The 18,394-nt window shown below is 39.9% G+C and overlaps 1 protein-coding gene and 1 non-coding gene across 3 annotated transcripts in view; both read left to right on the top strand.

Moving 5' to 3' along the window:
* The first annotated feature begins 406 nt into the window (after window positions 1-406).
* Window positions 407-18,394, top strand: part of STX7 (syntaxin 7) — a 47,919-nt gene continuing 29,931 nt past the window's right edge. Inside the window, exons 1-3 of one of the 2 annotated variants that reach the window (XM_059941191.1) lie at window positions 407-507; window positions 3,086-3,248; window positions 5,562-5,712. In XM_059941191.1, coding sequence (XP_059797174.1) covers window positions 5,628-5,712 — 85 coding nt within the window. In that variant the 5' untranslated portion in view covers window positions 407-507; window positions 3,086-3,248; window positions 5,562-5,627. The remainder of the gene's footprint in view (window positions 508-3,085; window positions 3,249-5,561; window positions 5,713-18,394) is intronic. The other variant, XM_059941192.1, reaches the window with a different exon arrangement.
* Window positions 16,740-16,846, top strand: LOC132376484 (U6 spliceosomal RNA). Its single transcript, XR_009506322.1, has one exon. It is a non-coding gene; the product is annotated as a U6 spliceosomal RNA (small nuclear RNA).

Consider the following 18,394-nt stretch of genomic DNA (forward strand, 5'->3'; position numbering starts at 1 on the left):
GAAATGACTCCACTCATTGTTCCTGCTAGAACTGCGTATTTGCGTTCGCATTTTTTAATGGACTTGCGAATATGTTCTACTGCGGTTACGGGTTAGGAAACAAGACATGCGTGAGTTGATGGGGCAGGCTGAAGACACGAGTCTACGGAGGCCGGCATCACCTGATAAAGAAAACAGCTGCTCTCCATCCCCTCCTCTTGTTTTTTACACGCAGGATAAGGCGTTCACCATCTGCACGTCAGGCCTCAAAAAGTACCTCCCTTGCAGTTTTGCTGGAACCCCTATTCCTTAGCTTAGAACCAGAGGGGGCGGGAAAGGGCCGCTGTCACTCAACCCCGCTGGCCAATAAGAGGGGGACTATCCCCGCCTCCTTCCCAGGGAGTGATTGAGAGCATGCGCAGTGGGCGTTCCAGCGCCGCCACCCATCAGCTGAGGCTCGTAGCTGGCGACTCTGGGGCCCTTGGGTGGCCGGGGCCGAAGAAGGAGAAGGAAGCCGAGGAGGTCGGGGTAAGAGGAGTCTCTGGAGGGGGTGTCCCTGGCTGGGCGCCCCGAAAGCGCGTGTCCCCGTGGCTGCCTCGCCACCTTGTTTGAGCGCGTTGTCAGGTGGCCGCCGCCCTGCGCTTCGCTGCAGGCTTTCGGGAGTCGGAGGGCCGGCGCTGCCTCAGCGCCGGGAGCGCCCTCCTCCCCACGTTCCCCGGGCCGGCGCGGGTGCGCGGTGCGGTCCGGCTGGTGCCGCCGGCCCAGTCAGCCCGGCCCGCCCTGAGCCGGCTGCGCCGCAGCCTCGCCGCCTCCCCCGGCCGCCCCGGCCGCGCTCGCTCAGGCGCACCGGCGGGCTGAGCGCTCCGGGGCGGGGCTGGAGCCCGAGCCGCTCCGGCCCAGCTCAGGAAAACAGCTTCTGCCTCAGGCTGGGCACGAATTGACCTCTTCCTCTTTTTAACGCACGGATTTAGAAAACGCGCTTTAAAGTTCTCCTCCCGAATATAGAAGAACTGAAGATATATATTTCTATAGTAGAGGAACCGTACACGTTTATTCGGAGGCTCATCGTAGTTGGTTTTGTTTGGCCTGGAGACTTTGACACACTACCTTTCTTTGATCTTTTCAGTACCTGTCCTTAGTTGGTTTGCATAAAGCCCTTTATAGATACATAAAATATTCCAAGATGCCTCCCCACCTCACCCCACCCCTCTTGTTTTTTAGGTTGTTACTTTCTTTAAATTCAGACAAAAAGAAAAAAAAAAATGCCTTTCCCGTCAAATGCTATATATTTTTTTACTCTCAAGTTTCTTACGTTTGCTTGGTTCTTAGAGACATACATTAATTTTTGTTTAATTCAGATCAACAGATTCTGACCATAATTATATATAATTTAAAGCTTGCTCGGGTTCTGGAAGAAAAGGAAATGATTATGAAATGCTGTGCTGTTTAGTAATATTGGGGGTGGACGTTTCTTCTGAGGCTGGCCTGGTCATCCCCCCAGGGCAGAGACTGATAGTAGTGTTCAGCTGTGTCTTGTGATGTGGACAGGCCTCTGCTTTGCAGGCCACTTTGAGAAGGTTGTCTCAGACTTGTGACTAGTTAAGAATTATGCTCTAGTTTCAGAGTTAATATTGATACCATGTGAGCTCATTAACATCTACATTTTTCTTCAGATATTTTACTTCTGCTGCTCCCCATCTCAAAGTCAATCTTAATTTTGGTTATGATCTCACACTTTAGCCAGGTGCTGCTGGGTGAGAAATTGTATAAAACACCTGCAATAAGTCTGAATAAGATTTGCCATAATTCTATTTAATTTGAAAGTTTAGTGTGTGTGAAAGGGTGAAAAATAATTCTCGGTATTGTGGACTAAACCCAAATGGTATGATAGTTTAATGGATGGAGGAGCTGAGCTAATGAATGCAGTTAATGTAGTTTATGTAGAGAATGCTCACGTCTGTTAGGAGAGTGATCACCGTCACATTAGTGGAACATCTTCTATGTCCCCGGCACTGTGGATTCTACAAGAAGATAGCCTTAGATTAATCTCCAAAATATATAAACAGCTCATGAAGCTCAATATTAAAAAAACAAACAACCCAATCAAAAAATGGGCAGAAGACCTAAATAGACCTTTCTCCAAAGAAGACATACAGTTGGCCAAGAGGCACATGAAAAGCTGCTCAGCATTACTAATCATTAGAGAGATGCAAATCAAAACTACAATGAGGTATTACCTCACACCGGTTAGAATGGGCATCGTGAGAAAATCTACAAACAGTAAATGCTGGAGAGGGTGTGGAGAAAAGGGAACCCTCTTGCACTGTTGGTGGGAATGTAAATTGATACAGTCACTATGGAAAACAGTATGGAGGTTCCTTAAAAAATTAAAAATAGAATTATCATATGACCCAGTAATCCCACTACTGGGCATATATCCAGAGAAAACCATAATTCAAAAGACACATGCACCCCAATGTTCATTGCTGCGGTATTTACAATAGCCAGGTCATGGAAGCAACCTAAATGCCCATTGACAGACGAATGGATAAAGAAGATGTGGTGCAGATATACAATGGAATATTACTCAGCCGTAAAAAGGAACGAAATTGGGTTATTTGTAGAGATGTGGATGGACTTAGAGACTGTCATACAGAGTGAAGTCAGAGAAAAACAAATATCGTATATTAACACATATATGTGGAGTCTAGAAAAATGGTACAGATGAACTGGTTTGCAAGGCAGAAATAGAGACACAGATATAGAGAACAAATGTATGTACACCAAGGAGGAAAGCAGGGGTGGTGATGGTGGTGGTGGGATGAATTGGAAGATTGGGATTGACATATATACACTAATATGTATAAAATAGATAACTAATAAGAACCTGCTGTATAAAAAAAAAGATAACATTAAAAAAAAAACAAGAAGATAGCCTTGTCTCTCTCATGTTTATGTTCCAGAGATAGGGATAGATAATAAATGATATACTAACTAGATCATTTTAAATGGTGATTAGTACTATGATGCAGTAGGTTAGATCAGCAGAGTGACAGAGTGGTGACTTCTCACTTCAAATCAAAGTGAATATAGAATGTGTCTCTAGCACGTGATGAGACTTTGCTGGGGAAGAGGAGCAAGTCACATGGAGATCATGGGAAGAGCCCTTCAGGGAGAGGAAATGGCACCAAGCAATAGTCCAAGGCAGCGATAAGCCTGGGACATCCTGGTTCTGAAAGAAGGCCCTGGAGTTCACTGTCTTGGAAATGGTAATATTTACCCTCAGACTGGGTGTGTGTTCTTAAGAAATAGGTACATTTATTCATTCTACAAATATTTATTAAGCACCTATTGTATATCCAGATACTGAGAGTAGAGCAGTCCACAAAATAGACCAAAAAAACAAACAAAACCAAAACTGAAAAAAAACCTGCCCTTCAGGGAACTTATCATTTTGGAGCACAGGGTGGAGGGAAGTCCTGTGCTTCATGCTGGTGCTCACCATTAAGAAAGTGAAACTGACTATTTCTGTTGCTTTATCCACACAGGATTTATAGAGCATGAGATTTATGTTAATGGGAATCTTAAGGATTCTACACTGTGTCCAGTAGTTAACTAGGGGTAATGTTTGACACTCAAGATTTCTTTTTAAAATTCCCTTTGTTCTTTGATCTGTGCTCTTTAGAAACAGTCTTGAGAAGATTCTCAGTATGAGTATTGCACCTTGATCCTCTCTTCCTGTCTTTCTCTTTATAGTGTTTATATATTTTCATAGCAAGCTAATTATTGAGATATTTGGTGAGCACTGTTCAATAGAACTTTCTGCTGTGATGGAAATGTTCCATACGTGAGCTATCCAAGCCAGTGGCCACACATGTGATATCTGAACACTTGATAGTGCAGGTATAGATAATGAGTTACTGTTATTCTGAGCAATACAACTAGGAATTCTGAATGGGCTTTCAAAAGTATACAGCAAAAGTACTTTAGTGCATCTTAGCTCTGGGCTAGGTGCTGGAGACTGATGTGGATAGCAGACATCAGAATAACTTGGTTGATGTAGCCTGTGTGCAAAGATCGTACACTGCTAAGTCAGTTTATAGTTAGCTGTCTATTTATCTGTTTATATACATATATTTTAAAGTATAGTCAGTTATTTGGATCCTTTATTTCTCATATCTCATCATCAGGAGAGCCAACCACTGTTGTCTTTTAGATATCACTGTTAGCAGAATAAGAGAGAAGAGGTGTAAGCTATTCGACAGTGTTACCTTGATCCATGCATGTAGTTATCCCAAGCCTATTTCCTCATCTTCCTTGTGGGTTTAGCGAAACTTCATACAGGGTCTGCAGAAAGGTGATAAATTTGGTTTTTCTAAATTGAGTGGGCTCACCTGTCCTTAGTTTTGTTATACAGGGAAGCAACAATATGGTTTTGTGTTTTCAAAACATAGACTCTAAGATTTAGTTTCAAATTTTAGCTCTTTTCTTACATTAAACATGTTGCTTTTTCTCATTATGCTTCAGTTTCTTCATTTGAAAAATCATAATTATTGTTGTACCTACCTCATAAGCTTGGTGGAAGAATCAACTAAGAAAATACATGTGAAAGTCCTAAACACAATGCTTAGGAAATAATAAGTTAGCTATAGTTAATCTTGTTGAATTTTTCTTTCTCTTCCATCATTCACAATTTCTTTTCATTCTTCGTTCAGCACTAAGCTGAGGGAATCACCATTGCACCCCTTCTCTAAGGAAATGCCAACCAGTCCAACAGTGGCAGCTCTTTGGATGAATGAAGCTTAGTTATCTCACCAGCAGGAACTTTCTCAGATTTAGGCGCTTGAGTAAAGGGATGAGGAAAACTGGTAGTTTGTAGCTGATTGGTTGATTCTCTAAAGGGGGGAAAAGGAGACCATAAAAGAAAACAGGAGAAGACTTAGACCAGACTTGTTGAGTTTTGAGGGTTGAGGGAAATGCTACAATACTAAGTGGCAATCAACAGGACTGATTATACTCCCTCTTTGGGGGAGAGAGCAGGCCTCAGCTAATCGTGTGGTTGTGTGGTCCTGATGCAAGTGATCTGATCTGTTGATGCTGGTCCTGTAGATGCAAGAGTGGATCTTTACCTTTCTTCTGTTTAGAGTGGGAAAGTTCTTGGTCCCTGGATGTGCAGTATCTTATTTGGATCCTGGCAGCAGGCCCAAATGCTAAGTGTCTTCCCCAAAGTAGAGATTTCCTGTTGCCAGTTCCACTGGCAGCTAAAAAGGCAGTTGGCGAGTTCCTATAGCTTCAAAGGCATATAGACACTAAAGAGAGTTAAGAGTGTGACTCGGAGACGTGGATGTGAGACTCATTTGTGTGTAGGTGTATTTGTGTATGTAGATGGAAGAGCACCCCTAAGAGAGTACATAAATAAGAAAGAGGAACACTTCCTCATACAGTGTGTTTGTGTGAGCTAGATTTCAACCCTAGTAGGATCGTCAAATTTGTACTTGTAACCTCCCAGATCGACAATTTGGAAAGTGTAAGCCAGTAACTTTAAAAATGCAATTATGTGACTTTTCTTTTATGTTATTTAGGTGACTGCTTAGAAAACTGCACAGCCCACCAACAGCTGATGAAATTAGGGAACAAGCAAATCAACTATGTCTTACACTCCAGGAATTGGTGGTGACCCCGCCCAGCTGGCCCAGCTTATTTCTTCCAACATCCAGAAGATCACACAATGTTGTGAGTTGAGTTTTTAAATTGACTTCATTGTTTGTTTTCAGTTCTTCTTTGAAACTTGGTGGAGATTCAAAAAAGGACAATTAGTGTTCCTCCAAGAGCAGATTTTAAAAGGCTAGACCTCTTTAGAGTAAAGATAAGGAGTAATTATATTAGAAGAGATAACACTTAACTGCATTTTTTGTAGCGTGTAAGGCACCTGGTAAACATTCATTAATGAAAGAAAGATTTAAAAGGATAGATACTTAGGTTTGCATTAAAACTATCTGGTTCTAGATGAGATAAATGAGATCTGATGAAATCTCATAGGTTTGGCACTGTCAAGCACTATCAGTACTCCTCAGAATATATATATGAAATTTAAAAAAAAATCCCTGTAGCAGATTTGAACCTATAGAGTTTTTTAGTTTTTCTTTCTGAATCACAGCTAATCATATACCTAGATTATTCCGGTCATTTTGCGATCAGTATTTTGGCCCTCTGGGCATGCCTGAACTCTTTCAGAGTGTGTTAATATGTATAGTTTTATTCTTCAGCCTACTTCATTAAGGCTCCTCTCTTTACCAGAATGCTAACACACTGTGGAACATCTGAAATGTTTTCAGATGACCAACTGTGTTTCCTTAATCATTAACTTCCCAACAGTTATTACTCTGCCTGAATGACTGAAATGAGATATCAGTGTGTTTTGGAGGCAGAGGGAGTAAAACTAGATTATAGATAGTTCTAAGAAAGTGCTGCTCTGCACAGCAGTGTAGGATAACCCTTATCCTGATTTGGGGCAGCTCCTGTTTTCTTAGGCTGTCCTTGGAGGAGCAAGGAGGGGGATAGCGTAGAGGTATCACTTTGTCCCCAGTAGGGTCTAAAGGATTGGTACGTCAAGGATTGTTGCAGTTTGTCCTGGGGCACCAGCGTTGGCTGGCTCCACCTTGCTCTTCCGGCTTCAGATCTGTTCCCATGGTATCCAAAAGGGCCTCTCCTTTTTGTGGCTCCCTTGCTGCTGATTAGAAATAGTGCTAGTCTGCCTCAGGCTACTTGTGTGAAAATTGTAATTTTAATTTGCACGTGTGGAAAATCAGGACCTTTATCCAAGAAAGGAGGGCAGGAGGTCTTTTTCTGTAGGATAGGGCAGGTATCCTGTGTTTGGGAAAGCTAAACGGTGTCAGGAATTCTGGGAAGAAGATGAAGAATGACTGTAGTGCATGGAGATTACAGAAGCCGTGTGCAGTTAGTGGTGTGAAAGATACATGGATTGGAGATGGTGTGTGAGCTTGAACTGGAAGGAAGGAAGCGTTAACTTCAGTCAGGTCACGCTCTCTCAGAAAGAGATCAGTTCATGAGACCAGCCAGATGAGATGAGGTAGATTGGACCACAGTACAAGTGATGAGGGAGAAGCTGCCTTAGCTTAGGTGGTTCTCTGAAGTGGAAGAGAAGGGGCTGGTAGTGAGAAAATACTGGGAAAGAGCATTTATATGGAGGCCACAGCTGGTATTCTTAAAAAGCAGTCCAGAGCTTAGGGTGTTCAGAAAATAGGAAAAAAAAGGAAAAATCCACTGTGGCCGAAGCACAGCACTTGAGGCAAGAGTGGCAGGAGATGAAGTCAGAGAGGAGGCCAATCAGGTCACCTAAAACCTTGGAGGCCATGTGGAGCTTAAATTTCGTTCTCAGAGGCAGGGAAGAGACACAATCAGATCTGCACTTTGAAAAGATTACTTTGGCTGCTGCTTAGAAAATAGACTTTGAGGAAATAGAAGGAGAACACAAAGGCCATGGCAGGGCTCTGATGAGAGAGATGTTGGCTTGCACCAGGGTGGTAGCAAGGGAGATGGAGAGAAGTGATGGATGTACTGTGGAGGCACAGACAGCAGGACTTGCTGATGCATGGGGGTGGGGTGAGAGGGAGAGGGGAGACCAGGATGACTTCATGGTTTTTGCTTTGAGCAACCAAGTGAATGGTGGTGAGTATGTACTAAGATGGGAAGAACTACAGTTCAGGAGATGTGGGGAGAGTTTTGTTTTGGCCAAGTATATTTTGAGGCGTCTTTTAAACATCTAAGTGGAGATGTCAAACATCTAGTTTAGATATATGAATCTGGAGATCAGAGTGTCATCAGAATATAAATGGTATTTAAAACCATAGGTCTAAAATAATCACAGAGGAGTGAGTAGAGTTCAGAGAAGAGTGTTGGAGCATTTAAAAAAGTGTAGAAGTCAGGAAAGCAGGGAGAAAACACCATAGTCGGAAGGAGTGACCAGTGAGGTAAGAAGAAAATCAGGCTCTGCTGGGTTTCCAGAAATTCAAAGAGTGTTTCAAGAATGAGTGAGGCATCATGTGTCTAATGCTGCCAACAGACTGAATGAGATGAAAGCAGAGAATGGGATCTGGCAAACTGGTGTCTTTGAAAGAATAAATCCCTGGATATATTCTAGGGATGCAAAGCTGGTTCAATGACCACAAATCAGGCCATGTGATATACATACACCACATTAACAAAATGAAGGATAAAAATCATATGATCATTTCAATAGACACAGAAAAAACATTTGGCAAAATTTAACATTCATTTATGATAAAAATTCTCAACAAAATGGGTATAGAGGGAACATACTTCAACATAATAACAGCCATATGTGACAGGCCTGCAGCTAATATCATATTCAGTGGTGAACAGCTAAAAGCTTTTCCTCTAAGATCAGGAACAAGATAAGGACGCCCATTATTGCCACTTTCGTTCAGAAATATTGGAAGTCCTAGACAGAGCATTTAGGCAAGAAAAATAAATAAAAGGCATCCAAACTGGAAAGGAAGAAGTAAAACTGTCACAATTTGTAGAGGACATGATATTATATGGAAAACCCTGAAGACTCCATCAGAAAACTGGTAGAACTAATAAACAAATTTAGTAATGTTGCAGGTTACAAAATCAGTACTCAAAATCTGTTGTGTTTCTGTACACTAATAACAAACTATCAGAAAGAGAAATTAAGAAAATCCCATTTATAATTGTATCAGAAAGCAATAAATTTAACCAAGGTTGTATACTGAAAACTATCAGACATTAAGGAAAGAAATTCACAAATAAATGAAAAGATATTCCATGCTCATGGATCAGAAGAATTAATATTATGTCCATACTACCCACAGCAATTTACAAATTCAGTGCAATCCCTATCAAAATTACAATGGTATTTTCCACAGAATAAACAGTCTTAAAATTTGTATGGAACTGCAAAAGACCCTGAATAGCCAAAGCAATCTTGAGGAAAAAGAACAAAGCTGGACTCATCACCCTCTCTGTTTTTAAAGTCTATTACAAAGCTATGGCAATTAAAATAGTATGGTATTGGCATTAAAGACAGACGCATAGATCAATGAAACAGAATAGAGAGCCCAGAAATAAACCCATGTATATATCATCAGTTAATTTACAGCAAAGCCAAGAATATACAATAGAAAAAGGACAGTCTCTTCAATAAATCGTGTTGGGAAAACTGGACAGCCACATGGAAAAGAATGAAACGGGACCACTGTCTTACACTATACACAAAATTAACTCAAAATGGATTAGACTTGAACATAAGACCTGAAACCATACAACTCCTAGAAGAAAACAGGTGGTAAGCTCTTTGACATAGATCTTGGCAATGATTTTTTGAATCTGATAACAAAAGTGAAAGCAACAAAAGCAAAAATAAACAAGTAGGACTACATCAAACTAAAAAGTTTCTGCACAGCAAAGGAAACCAAAAAGACAAGAAATAACAGGTTCAGTGAGGATGTGGAGAAAAGGGAACCCTTGTGCACTGTCGTTGGGAATGTAAATTGGTTCAGCCACTATGGAAAACAGTGTTGGAGATTCCTCAAAAAATTAAAAGTAGAATTACCATACAATTCAGCAGTATTCTTTCTGGGTTTTTATCCAAAGAAAACAAAAATACTAGATTGAAAATGTATCTGCACTCCCATGTTCATTACAGCATTATTTACAATAGCCAAGATATGGAAGCAACCTAAGAGTTCATGGATAGACGAATGGATAAGGAAGATGTGGTGGGTGGGTGGGTGGATGGATGGATGGATGGATGGATAGATAGATATACACAATGGAATATTATTCAGCCATTAAAAGAAAAAGAATGAAATCTTGCCATTTGCGATAACATGATTAGACCTCAAGGGCATTGTGTTACATGAAATAAGTCAGAGAAAGGCAAATACCATATGATCTTTCTTATACGTGGAATCTAAAAAAAAACCCAGACCAGAAAAACTAAGTTCATAGGTATGGAGAACAGATTGATGGTTGTCTGGGGTAGGGGGTGGGAGAAATGGGTGAAGGGGGGGGTCAAAAGGTAAAAATACATATATTTTTAACTAAAAAAAAAAGATGGTTCACAAATTTTGATAATTCAAAAAAAGAAAAAAAAAGAAAGGTGGTTTCCTATCCACGTTCCAAGTGTAGATGGAGAGAAGGAGGCAGAAGGACTGACCTCTTCCATTTAAAGAGACTTCCTAGCATCCTACTCACCTCTGCATATATTATTGACCAGAATTTAGACAGTCACATGGCTACACCCACTGCTAGGAAAGCTGAAAGCATCTTTTAGCTGGATTGCAATGTGCTCACTAAAAATGGGGACTGCTCCACTTGAGAGAGAAAGGAGAAATCAGTATTTAGGAGGCAACTAGTAGATGCTACCATGGAAATAGAAAGAGGGTGAAAGAAAAGGTGCATTTTTTCCACTACAAAAGAGAGATTCTAGTGAGAGTATACTTGCAAAAGAATTGTCTTTGAAGGTGAGAGGCGATGGGAAATAGACCACTAATGAGTGGTTTGCCTTTTATCTACTGTACAGATTTGGTGCAGAGTGTGATGGGTAAAGATGGAAAGTTTCTGTCTGAGTGTTTCTAAATAGGAGGCAAAGGCATCAGATAGAGAATGGAAGGGAAAGTTGTTAGAAATTTATGGAAAGAAGAGAAGGTGCATTACTTGTAGTTTTGACAGTTGAGAGAATGGATGTACAAGGGAAGCAGAGAAGCGTTGTGTGGCAGTTTGAGTACTCGTTTGAGGTTTGGGTTCATGAATTTAGTGAAACCAGTCATCATGGTGTATATTTTTAATTCTAAGATTCAATGTTTAAATGATGGGAAGTTTAGATTTCGGTAGAGCAAGTTATTGCTAAAAATCTAACCTACCATCCAGTGTGCATTACTGATAAGGGCTATGCAGAAATCACGTGGAAGTGAAAGGGAGAAGTGTGAAATTTCAGTTCACTTTTTTCTACATCTGGTAATGCTAATAATACTGGATGTGATTGAATAAGATGGTACTTTGCACCACATTAGGTGCTTCTCTTCACACTGCATTTGCATCTTTTGAATTTGTGTCAGTACAACTTATCTAATTTTATAAAAGAAATCTAAAGAGAAGGTGCTGTAAGTAAGGTAATCCCCTTGTACTTAGAATATGTGCATCTGTTCAACTAAAGCTAAAGTCTTCCTGAGTACTGCAGTGGGAAAAGTTTATTTTCATTTTAGCTTTGATTAAGATCAACAAAAACTTGTAAAATATTGAGTTGTATGGTTTAATTTATACCAAAAATAGCAATCAAAAGACTTCTGATTGTTGGAGGAACCCAAGAATAACTTTTAGTAAGACTGGAATTTTGTGAGTTTTTAAAATAGTATTCTGGCAGTTCTGTTTTTCAAAGAGTAGGATAGATGAAACAAAATGTTTTTAAACTTAAGTGGGTTGTTTTTCCTGTTAAACTACTTTTTGTTAAAAAAGTAACCTATAGTCTTATTGATTTGCTTTACTTGTGAAGTATTTAAACCACATTACAATAATGTAATTTATATTAAACATAAAATATTTAAATACTATAAATACATAAATGTAAAAAATATTAGACAGAAATAAAATTGTATTAAATAATATCACTTTCTAAGTATAAGTAGTAAACAGATGTTGTAAATTAGAACTTTATTAGAGATTTCTCTGTGGAGCATTTAAAATGGTTAAGAAACTATTTTTATCCTAGGGGAGAAAGTGTTCTGTTGACTCTGAGTCAGCAAGGTGTCTGTGCTCCATCCTTTGCCCGGGCATTGACAGTATTCTCTGTCACTGGCCCTAACACAGCATTAAATCTTTCTCAAACCAGTGCTCCAGGCAACCATTCCCAGTAGACTGGAGTCGACATCTAAATAAAACCGATTGTCATCCAAGGTCTAGAAGATCATAGTGCATCAAAGACATGCTTAGATTTAGTTCTCAAACTTCAGATTTAGTTCTCAAGGTTTTTTTTTAAAAAGTACCATTTTCATTAGCAGTATGTGGAAAGGAGATATACACTCATTTACCTTTTTTTTTTTTTTAACATATTTACTGGAGTATAATTGCTTTAGAATGTTGTGTTGGTTTCTGCTGTATAACAGAGTGAATCAGCTATATGTATACATATATCCCCATATCCCCTTCATTTACCCTTTAACATCTGTCTGTATTTTCTTTGAGACAGGCTCTTACCTGTGACATATAGGACAAGGATAAGCAAGCCTCTGTGGGTTGAAAATGCTGAGTCTATTATATGAGGTGAACCAGAGTAGGGTATTTCACAGGGGCCCTTCATCCTGGAACAAACACACACAATACAGAAGAATGGATTCGGGACACACGGAACACACAGAAAGAACTCATGTTTTTGAAAGAAGCAGTTAAATATATTGAAATCCATCACATAATTAAACATTGGGTTTTTTTAACTTTAAAAATATAGAAGTATATTATATATATTGAGTTGTATACCAATTATTAGTATATAGCTCCATGAGTTATGTTACAACACCACACATGTCAGGAAATGGAATATTACCAGCCCTCTGAAGCCCTTCTCATGCTTAGAGCCCCCTCCATACTCTCCAGAGGTAGCCAGTGTCCCGACTTCTAATGTCATTGATTAATGTTCCTAGTTTTTAACTTTATCTAATGGAATCAAGAAATGTGTTTTATATTGAAGTTCTTTCTCCCATTAGGTTTGTGCAGTTCATCTGTGTTGTTGCAGGTAGCTGTCAGTCATTTGTTTTAATTACTGTATTCAAGTATACCACATCTAGTTATTCTTTCTACTGTTGGTGGACATTTGGAGTGTTTTTGTATTTTTGCTTTGTTTGGTTTTGTTTTTTGCTTTTATGGACAATGCTGAACATTCTTGTATGTTCTTTTATTTCATATGTGTATCTAGGAATTGGGTTGCTGGGTCATAGGATATGTGTATGTTCAGTTGTAGTAGATAGAGGTAAACAGTTACCTAAAGTAGTGGTTCCAGATTGTACTCCCACCAGCCAGGGGATCAGAGTTTGTGTTGCTCCAAATCCTTGCCAACATTTGGCATTTATAGTCTTAAATTTTACTCATTTTAGCCACAGTTGTGTCCCACTGTGATGTATATTGCAATTCCCTGATTAGAATCAGACTTTCAGAATGTAGCTGAGCTGAGAAAATCAATGGGACAATAGGAAAAGTCTCTTAATTAGGCAAGCTGTATGTGCGTGCTTGCACGTTTCCTGAAATCACATCCAACAGCAGTGTGGCCTGAGTAAGCTGTTTTACCTTCCAAGACATGATAGTCTTACGTATTTTTTCTGTGGGCCGGATTATGGTCTGTTCCAACTTTAACAGGCTATAATTTTAACCAAGTTAAAGTTGTAAAAAATCCTGAAAGCTCTTCTAACATATGCAGGATTATTCTCTTTGTTATTAAGAAACCAGTTGCCATATCTGGACCCATCGTGCATGCTTTTAAACTCCCGTAATGAAAACAGTCATTCACAAGTTAGCCACAAGTGGAGTTCCACTAAGAGTTACATATCTAAGTATTAGGAGGTGGGAGAGTTGCAGTCACAAGGGATTCTGGAGTGAATCATGTCAGAAGTAACTAAGTTATGAATTGCAGGAAATTGATAGAAATAACCACAGCTGACCATGAAACACAGTCACTGAGATAAAATTTTCCCATACGTACATATTACAGTAAATCTTACCAGTGCTAATGAGAACTCTGGCATTTGAGTATTGGTTTAAAGAATAATGTAAAAGAGGGCTTCGTTGGTGGCGCAGTGGTTAAGAATCTGCCTGCCAATGCAGGGGACATGGGTTCGAGCCCTGATCCGGGAAGATCCCACGTGCCGCGGAGCAGCTAAGCCCGTGTGCCACAACTACTGAGCCTGTGCTCTAGAGCCCACGAGCCACATCTACTGAGCCCGCATGCCATAACTACTGAGGCCCGCGCGCCTAGAGCCCATGCTCCGCAGCAAGAGAAGTCACTGCAATGAGAAGCCCACGCACTGCAACGAAGAGTAGCCTCCGCCCGCAGCAACTAGAGAAAACCCGTGTGCAGCAGTGAAGACCCAATGCAGCCAAAATAAATAAATAAAATTTATTTTAAAAAAAAGAATAATCTAAAAAACGAAGATAGAGAGTGGCTAAAAGCTAACCTTTGGAAAATGAACCCAATAAATCCATTGGTAACTTTATAAAGTATACTCAGCGGAATGTGTAAGTGCAGAAGTTTTCTGCTTTTTAGCAGAAATATGCATGATATGTCATATGTGCTTATGTGTGTGTTCCGGAAGATTTGAGAAGTCAGAACATTTTAGGTGGGCTTAAAATGTGTGAACTTAAGCCCATGTTATAAAGGTTAAGAGAAGGTTACTGAAAAAGGTCTGTGTTGAATCTTCATTGTTTTATTTTTTATCATTTATCTCCTATAGATTAAAGCTGTTGGTCCAACACAGACTTGTTTAGATTTGAAGTAAATATTATTGGTTTCTCTGTGTTGCAATTAGCTTCTCATTCTGTGTGCGTCCTTTTCTTGTTTATTAGGCAGGATCAGTGCTTGGCTCTTGTCCCTGTAAGGTCCTTAGGACTTTGAGATGAAACATAAAATCTCTACAAAAGCTTGAGCCCTTTTGTTGTTACACTTTTGAGAATGAATGCAGTTCTTTTAACTACAGTCTGGTGAAAGGGACACTAGTTTTGCACCTTAACACATGACTGCAGAAAAGGGAAGCTAGTATCATTGAGTTCTCCTTTTTGGTTGCCGGGGCAAATTTTCTTTAAAAAAAGAACTCCAGTCCTGAAAAGTTAATGAATTGACTGGAACTGTGTATTTACCCAGGAATTGGAGGTGTTACCTTTTGTTTCCTGGGGTGGTCTGGTGGGTAGGCAGGCAGTTTACAGAGGGAAAGGAGTTGAAAACGTGTTCTTCTCTCTCTCTCTCCCTCCTCTCCTCCCTCCCCTAAAATGCCCTTTGTTATATCTGCTTCTAACGTCACACATCTGAAAATACGTGGTCGAATTTTTTCCCCTTGAGGAGAAAAGCTTCAATAGCTTTGATTTCATTGTTGTGATTTTCTTCATGCGTAAGGTGTTGACATAGAACAGAGCTAGGAGTGGAAATTAATGTCTTATCCAAGGGAATATGAACAGAGAACAACCATCCTTTCTTCTCTCTGGTGATTTTTCCTACATGACTGAACACGAGTGCTGTTTATGACTGAATGTGAGTGAACATTTTCTGTTTGTTTCATGAACTAAAACTTTAAGATATGCTCCAGGGAGCTCTGTCCCTCACTGCTCCTATATGTGAACCATCTACATGCCTCTGTCCTGAACATGAATTTTCTTACTGTTGGTTCCAACCCCAATCCCTAGTACTGTGTGTCTTTGCTCCCCATTTGCAACCTAAGTGTACATCCTATTGGTTCTCCCTGCAAAATTTGTCCATTTCTTTCCATCTCTGCTGTCACCACCCAGGTCCCAGCTGCTGCTCTTTCTTCTCCGCATGACTGCAGCCTCCGAAATGTTCTCCCTGCTTCCATTCCTGCCTGTCTACAGTCTATTCTCCATACTATAGCCCAGGTGAACAATCAGTCAGACCATGCCATCTCACAGCTGGAAACTCTCCAGTGATTCCCGTGGCACTCACGATCTGATGTAAGTCCCCACCATGCCTCACAACACCCTCCAGATCTGATCCTGCCCCCATTTGCCAACTCCTACCACTCTCCCCTTTGCAGCTGCAAGATTTCAGATTTCAGCCACATTGGCTGCCTTTCTGCTGCTTGAACAGTTGAGCTCCTTCTTACCTCAGGGCCTTTGTGCTTACTTTTCCTCTGCTTCAGACATCTTCCCGAATCTTCACACAGTTGGCTTCTCCTTGGATTTTAGGTCTTAGCCCAGAGGTCACATCCTTAGAGATGTTTTCCCTGACCTATCATTTTTGTTCCTCCACTCATTCTTTTTCTCATTAACCGGTTTGTTTTTGTAATGCCTTTGGTCAGTAAATTAAACTACCACACTTGTCTACTTATTTTCTGCATTCCCTACTAGAATGGCAGCTCCTGAAGAGAAAGGGCTTAATATGCCTTGTTCACAGCTGTGTTTGTATTGTAAGAACAGTGCCTGGCCATGAGTCAGCCCTCAATAAAATTGGAATGAATGACCTCAAGTAGGTTACCCAATGTATCTAAACTACATTTATAACTATTTTCAACAAGTAGGGATAAGTGTGCCTCACATGTAGTAGCCATTATAAATGTTTATTTCTTTTCTTTCCTTTGACCTTATGGCAGCAATCTCCCCTCACTCATTTGGTAATGAGATTGCTGGCTTGTGAATTCTTTTGTATTTCATCTTTATAATTTTTTGTAAGTGCCAGCATTTTTTTTTCCTTAACTACCAGGGTCTGTAATCTCTTCTGTGATTGGGGATCGTACCTTATCGTACCTTTATGCAGAATTAAATCCCTCAAGAGTTTTGCATACAGAGGCTAGTAAGGGTTCATTGGATGATGAAGGATAGACAGAAAGGATAGAATAGAAAATTTCAAAAAAAAGAATGTTGTGATTCCAAGATGTGACACTGGAGGGAAGGAACATGGTTTGATAAGATGGGAAGCTCTCAGAAATCCTGACTGCAATGTAAAATCACCTGAATGAGGAAGAAACAAGTTATATAAAGAAATCTTAGTGCTCGCTTCAGCAGCACATATACTAAAAATGGAACAATACACAGACGATTAGCATAGCCCCTGCACAAGGATGACATGGGAAAAAAAAAAAGAAGAAAAATCTTAAAGGAAAGGCACGTTACCTTTCTACCTTTCTGTGAGCCCAGTTCTGAAAAAGAAGCAGTTGTTGAATGTGAATAATGGACAGAGAGAGGGGAATGAGAAGGGTACAGAAATCACACTATGATACATTGATACACGCAGCATTTGGAAGTACTAGGAACACTTCTAGGGGGGCTGGGATTGCTGCTTCAAATAATTGAAGGGGTGTCAGGTGGAAGAGGGTCACCCTTCCTTCTGTATGATATTAAGGAGGGCAGTTAAGAGATAAGTAGAAAGAAGTTGCAGCAAATATGAGTGGTCCTTCCAGCAGGGCTTTCTAAGGATGCTGTGGGCTGGTACAAGTTACTCATTCATACAGGTGTTTGAGCTTAGGTCAAACATACTTAACAGGTATCTTTTTACTCATTAGTACTGTTTTTTAACCTTCCTCTCACATAAGCACTGTCAGGGTCCTTGTTATGGACTAAATTTTGTCCCCCCAAAATTCGTATGTTGAAGTCCCAATGCCCAATGTGACTGAATTTGGAGATAGGGCCTTTATAGAGGAAATTAAGGTTAAGTGAGGTCATAAGGGTGGGGCCCTAATCCAGTATGACTGGTGTCCTTACAAGAAGAGGAGAGACACCAGGGCTGCCCAGGCACAGAGAAAAGGCCACATGAGGACACAGTGGGAAGGAGGCCATCTGTAAGCCAAGGAGAAGCCTCAGGAGAAGCCAGCCCCACTGGCACCTTGACCTTAGACTTCCAGCCTCCACCCAGAACTGTGAGAAAATAGAATTCTGTTGTTTAAGCTATCAGTCTGTGGTATTTTGTTATGGCAGACCTCACAAACTAAACACAGCCCTGCATTCCTTGGCATGGTGCACTGGGATTTAAAGTTATGGGAAACCCAGATAATGGTGAAGTTTGCTTTTGAATCCTGAGATTCTACACTTTGTTGTAACTAATTGTATTTCAAAAGTAATGTCCACTACTGTGCTTAGGAAGATATTATTGATCACATGATACAGAATGGGAGAAGAAGTATTTACTTTAACTTCTTTTGACTTTTATGAAAAACTCAAGATTCCGAAAGATGTTTTCATTTACTAAATAGCACGTTAAGAAGAATAGTTAATGGATAATAATATAGAAATACCTTTATTAAACATGCATTAATTATAAGATTTGCTTCCATTTGAAGCGGCCACTGATAATGATCATAAAGATAAGTCAAGACTGACAGTGTGACATCAGTTGTTTTTTCAGCACTTACCTACCAAAATCACTTACCTGTCAGAGTGCTTCTTCTCAATGGCAACCTGAGGAAAACAGCATTAAAGTCAACTTGCGTACTCTTTTATTTAGTAATAAATCTAAATGATTCCAGAAATATTTATACATAATTACATTCTTTCTTTTTTTAATGAAAATAAGATAATACTATACCTTTTTTTTTTTTTTGCTGCTTGCTTTTTCTCTCTTCTATGTTGCTTGCATAATTTGTTATTATATGAATTTGCCATACATCTCAAACCTCTGTGTTTTTTTTGTTTTTGTTTGGGTTTTTTT

Source organism: Balaenoptera ricei, chromosome 12 (assembly GCF_028023285.1).
Source record: "Balaenoptera ricei isolate mBalRic1 chromosome 12, mBalRic1.hap2, whole genome shotgun sequence".
NCBI lineage: Eukaryota > Metazoa > Chordata > Mammalia > Artiodactyla > Balaenopteridae > Balaenoptera > Balaenoptera ricei.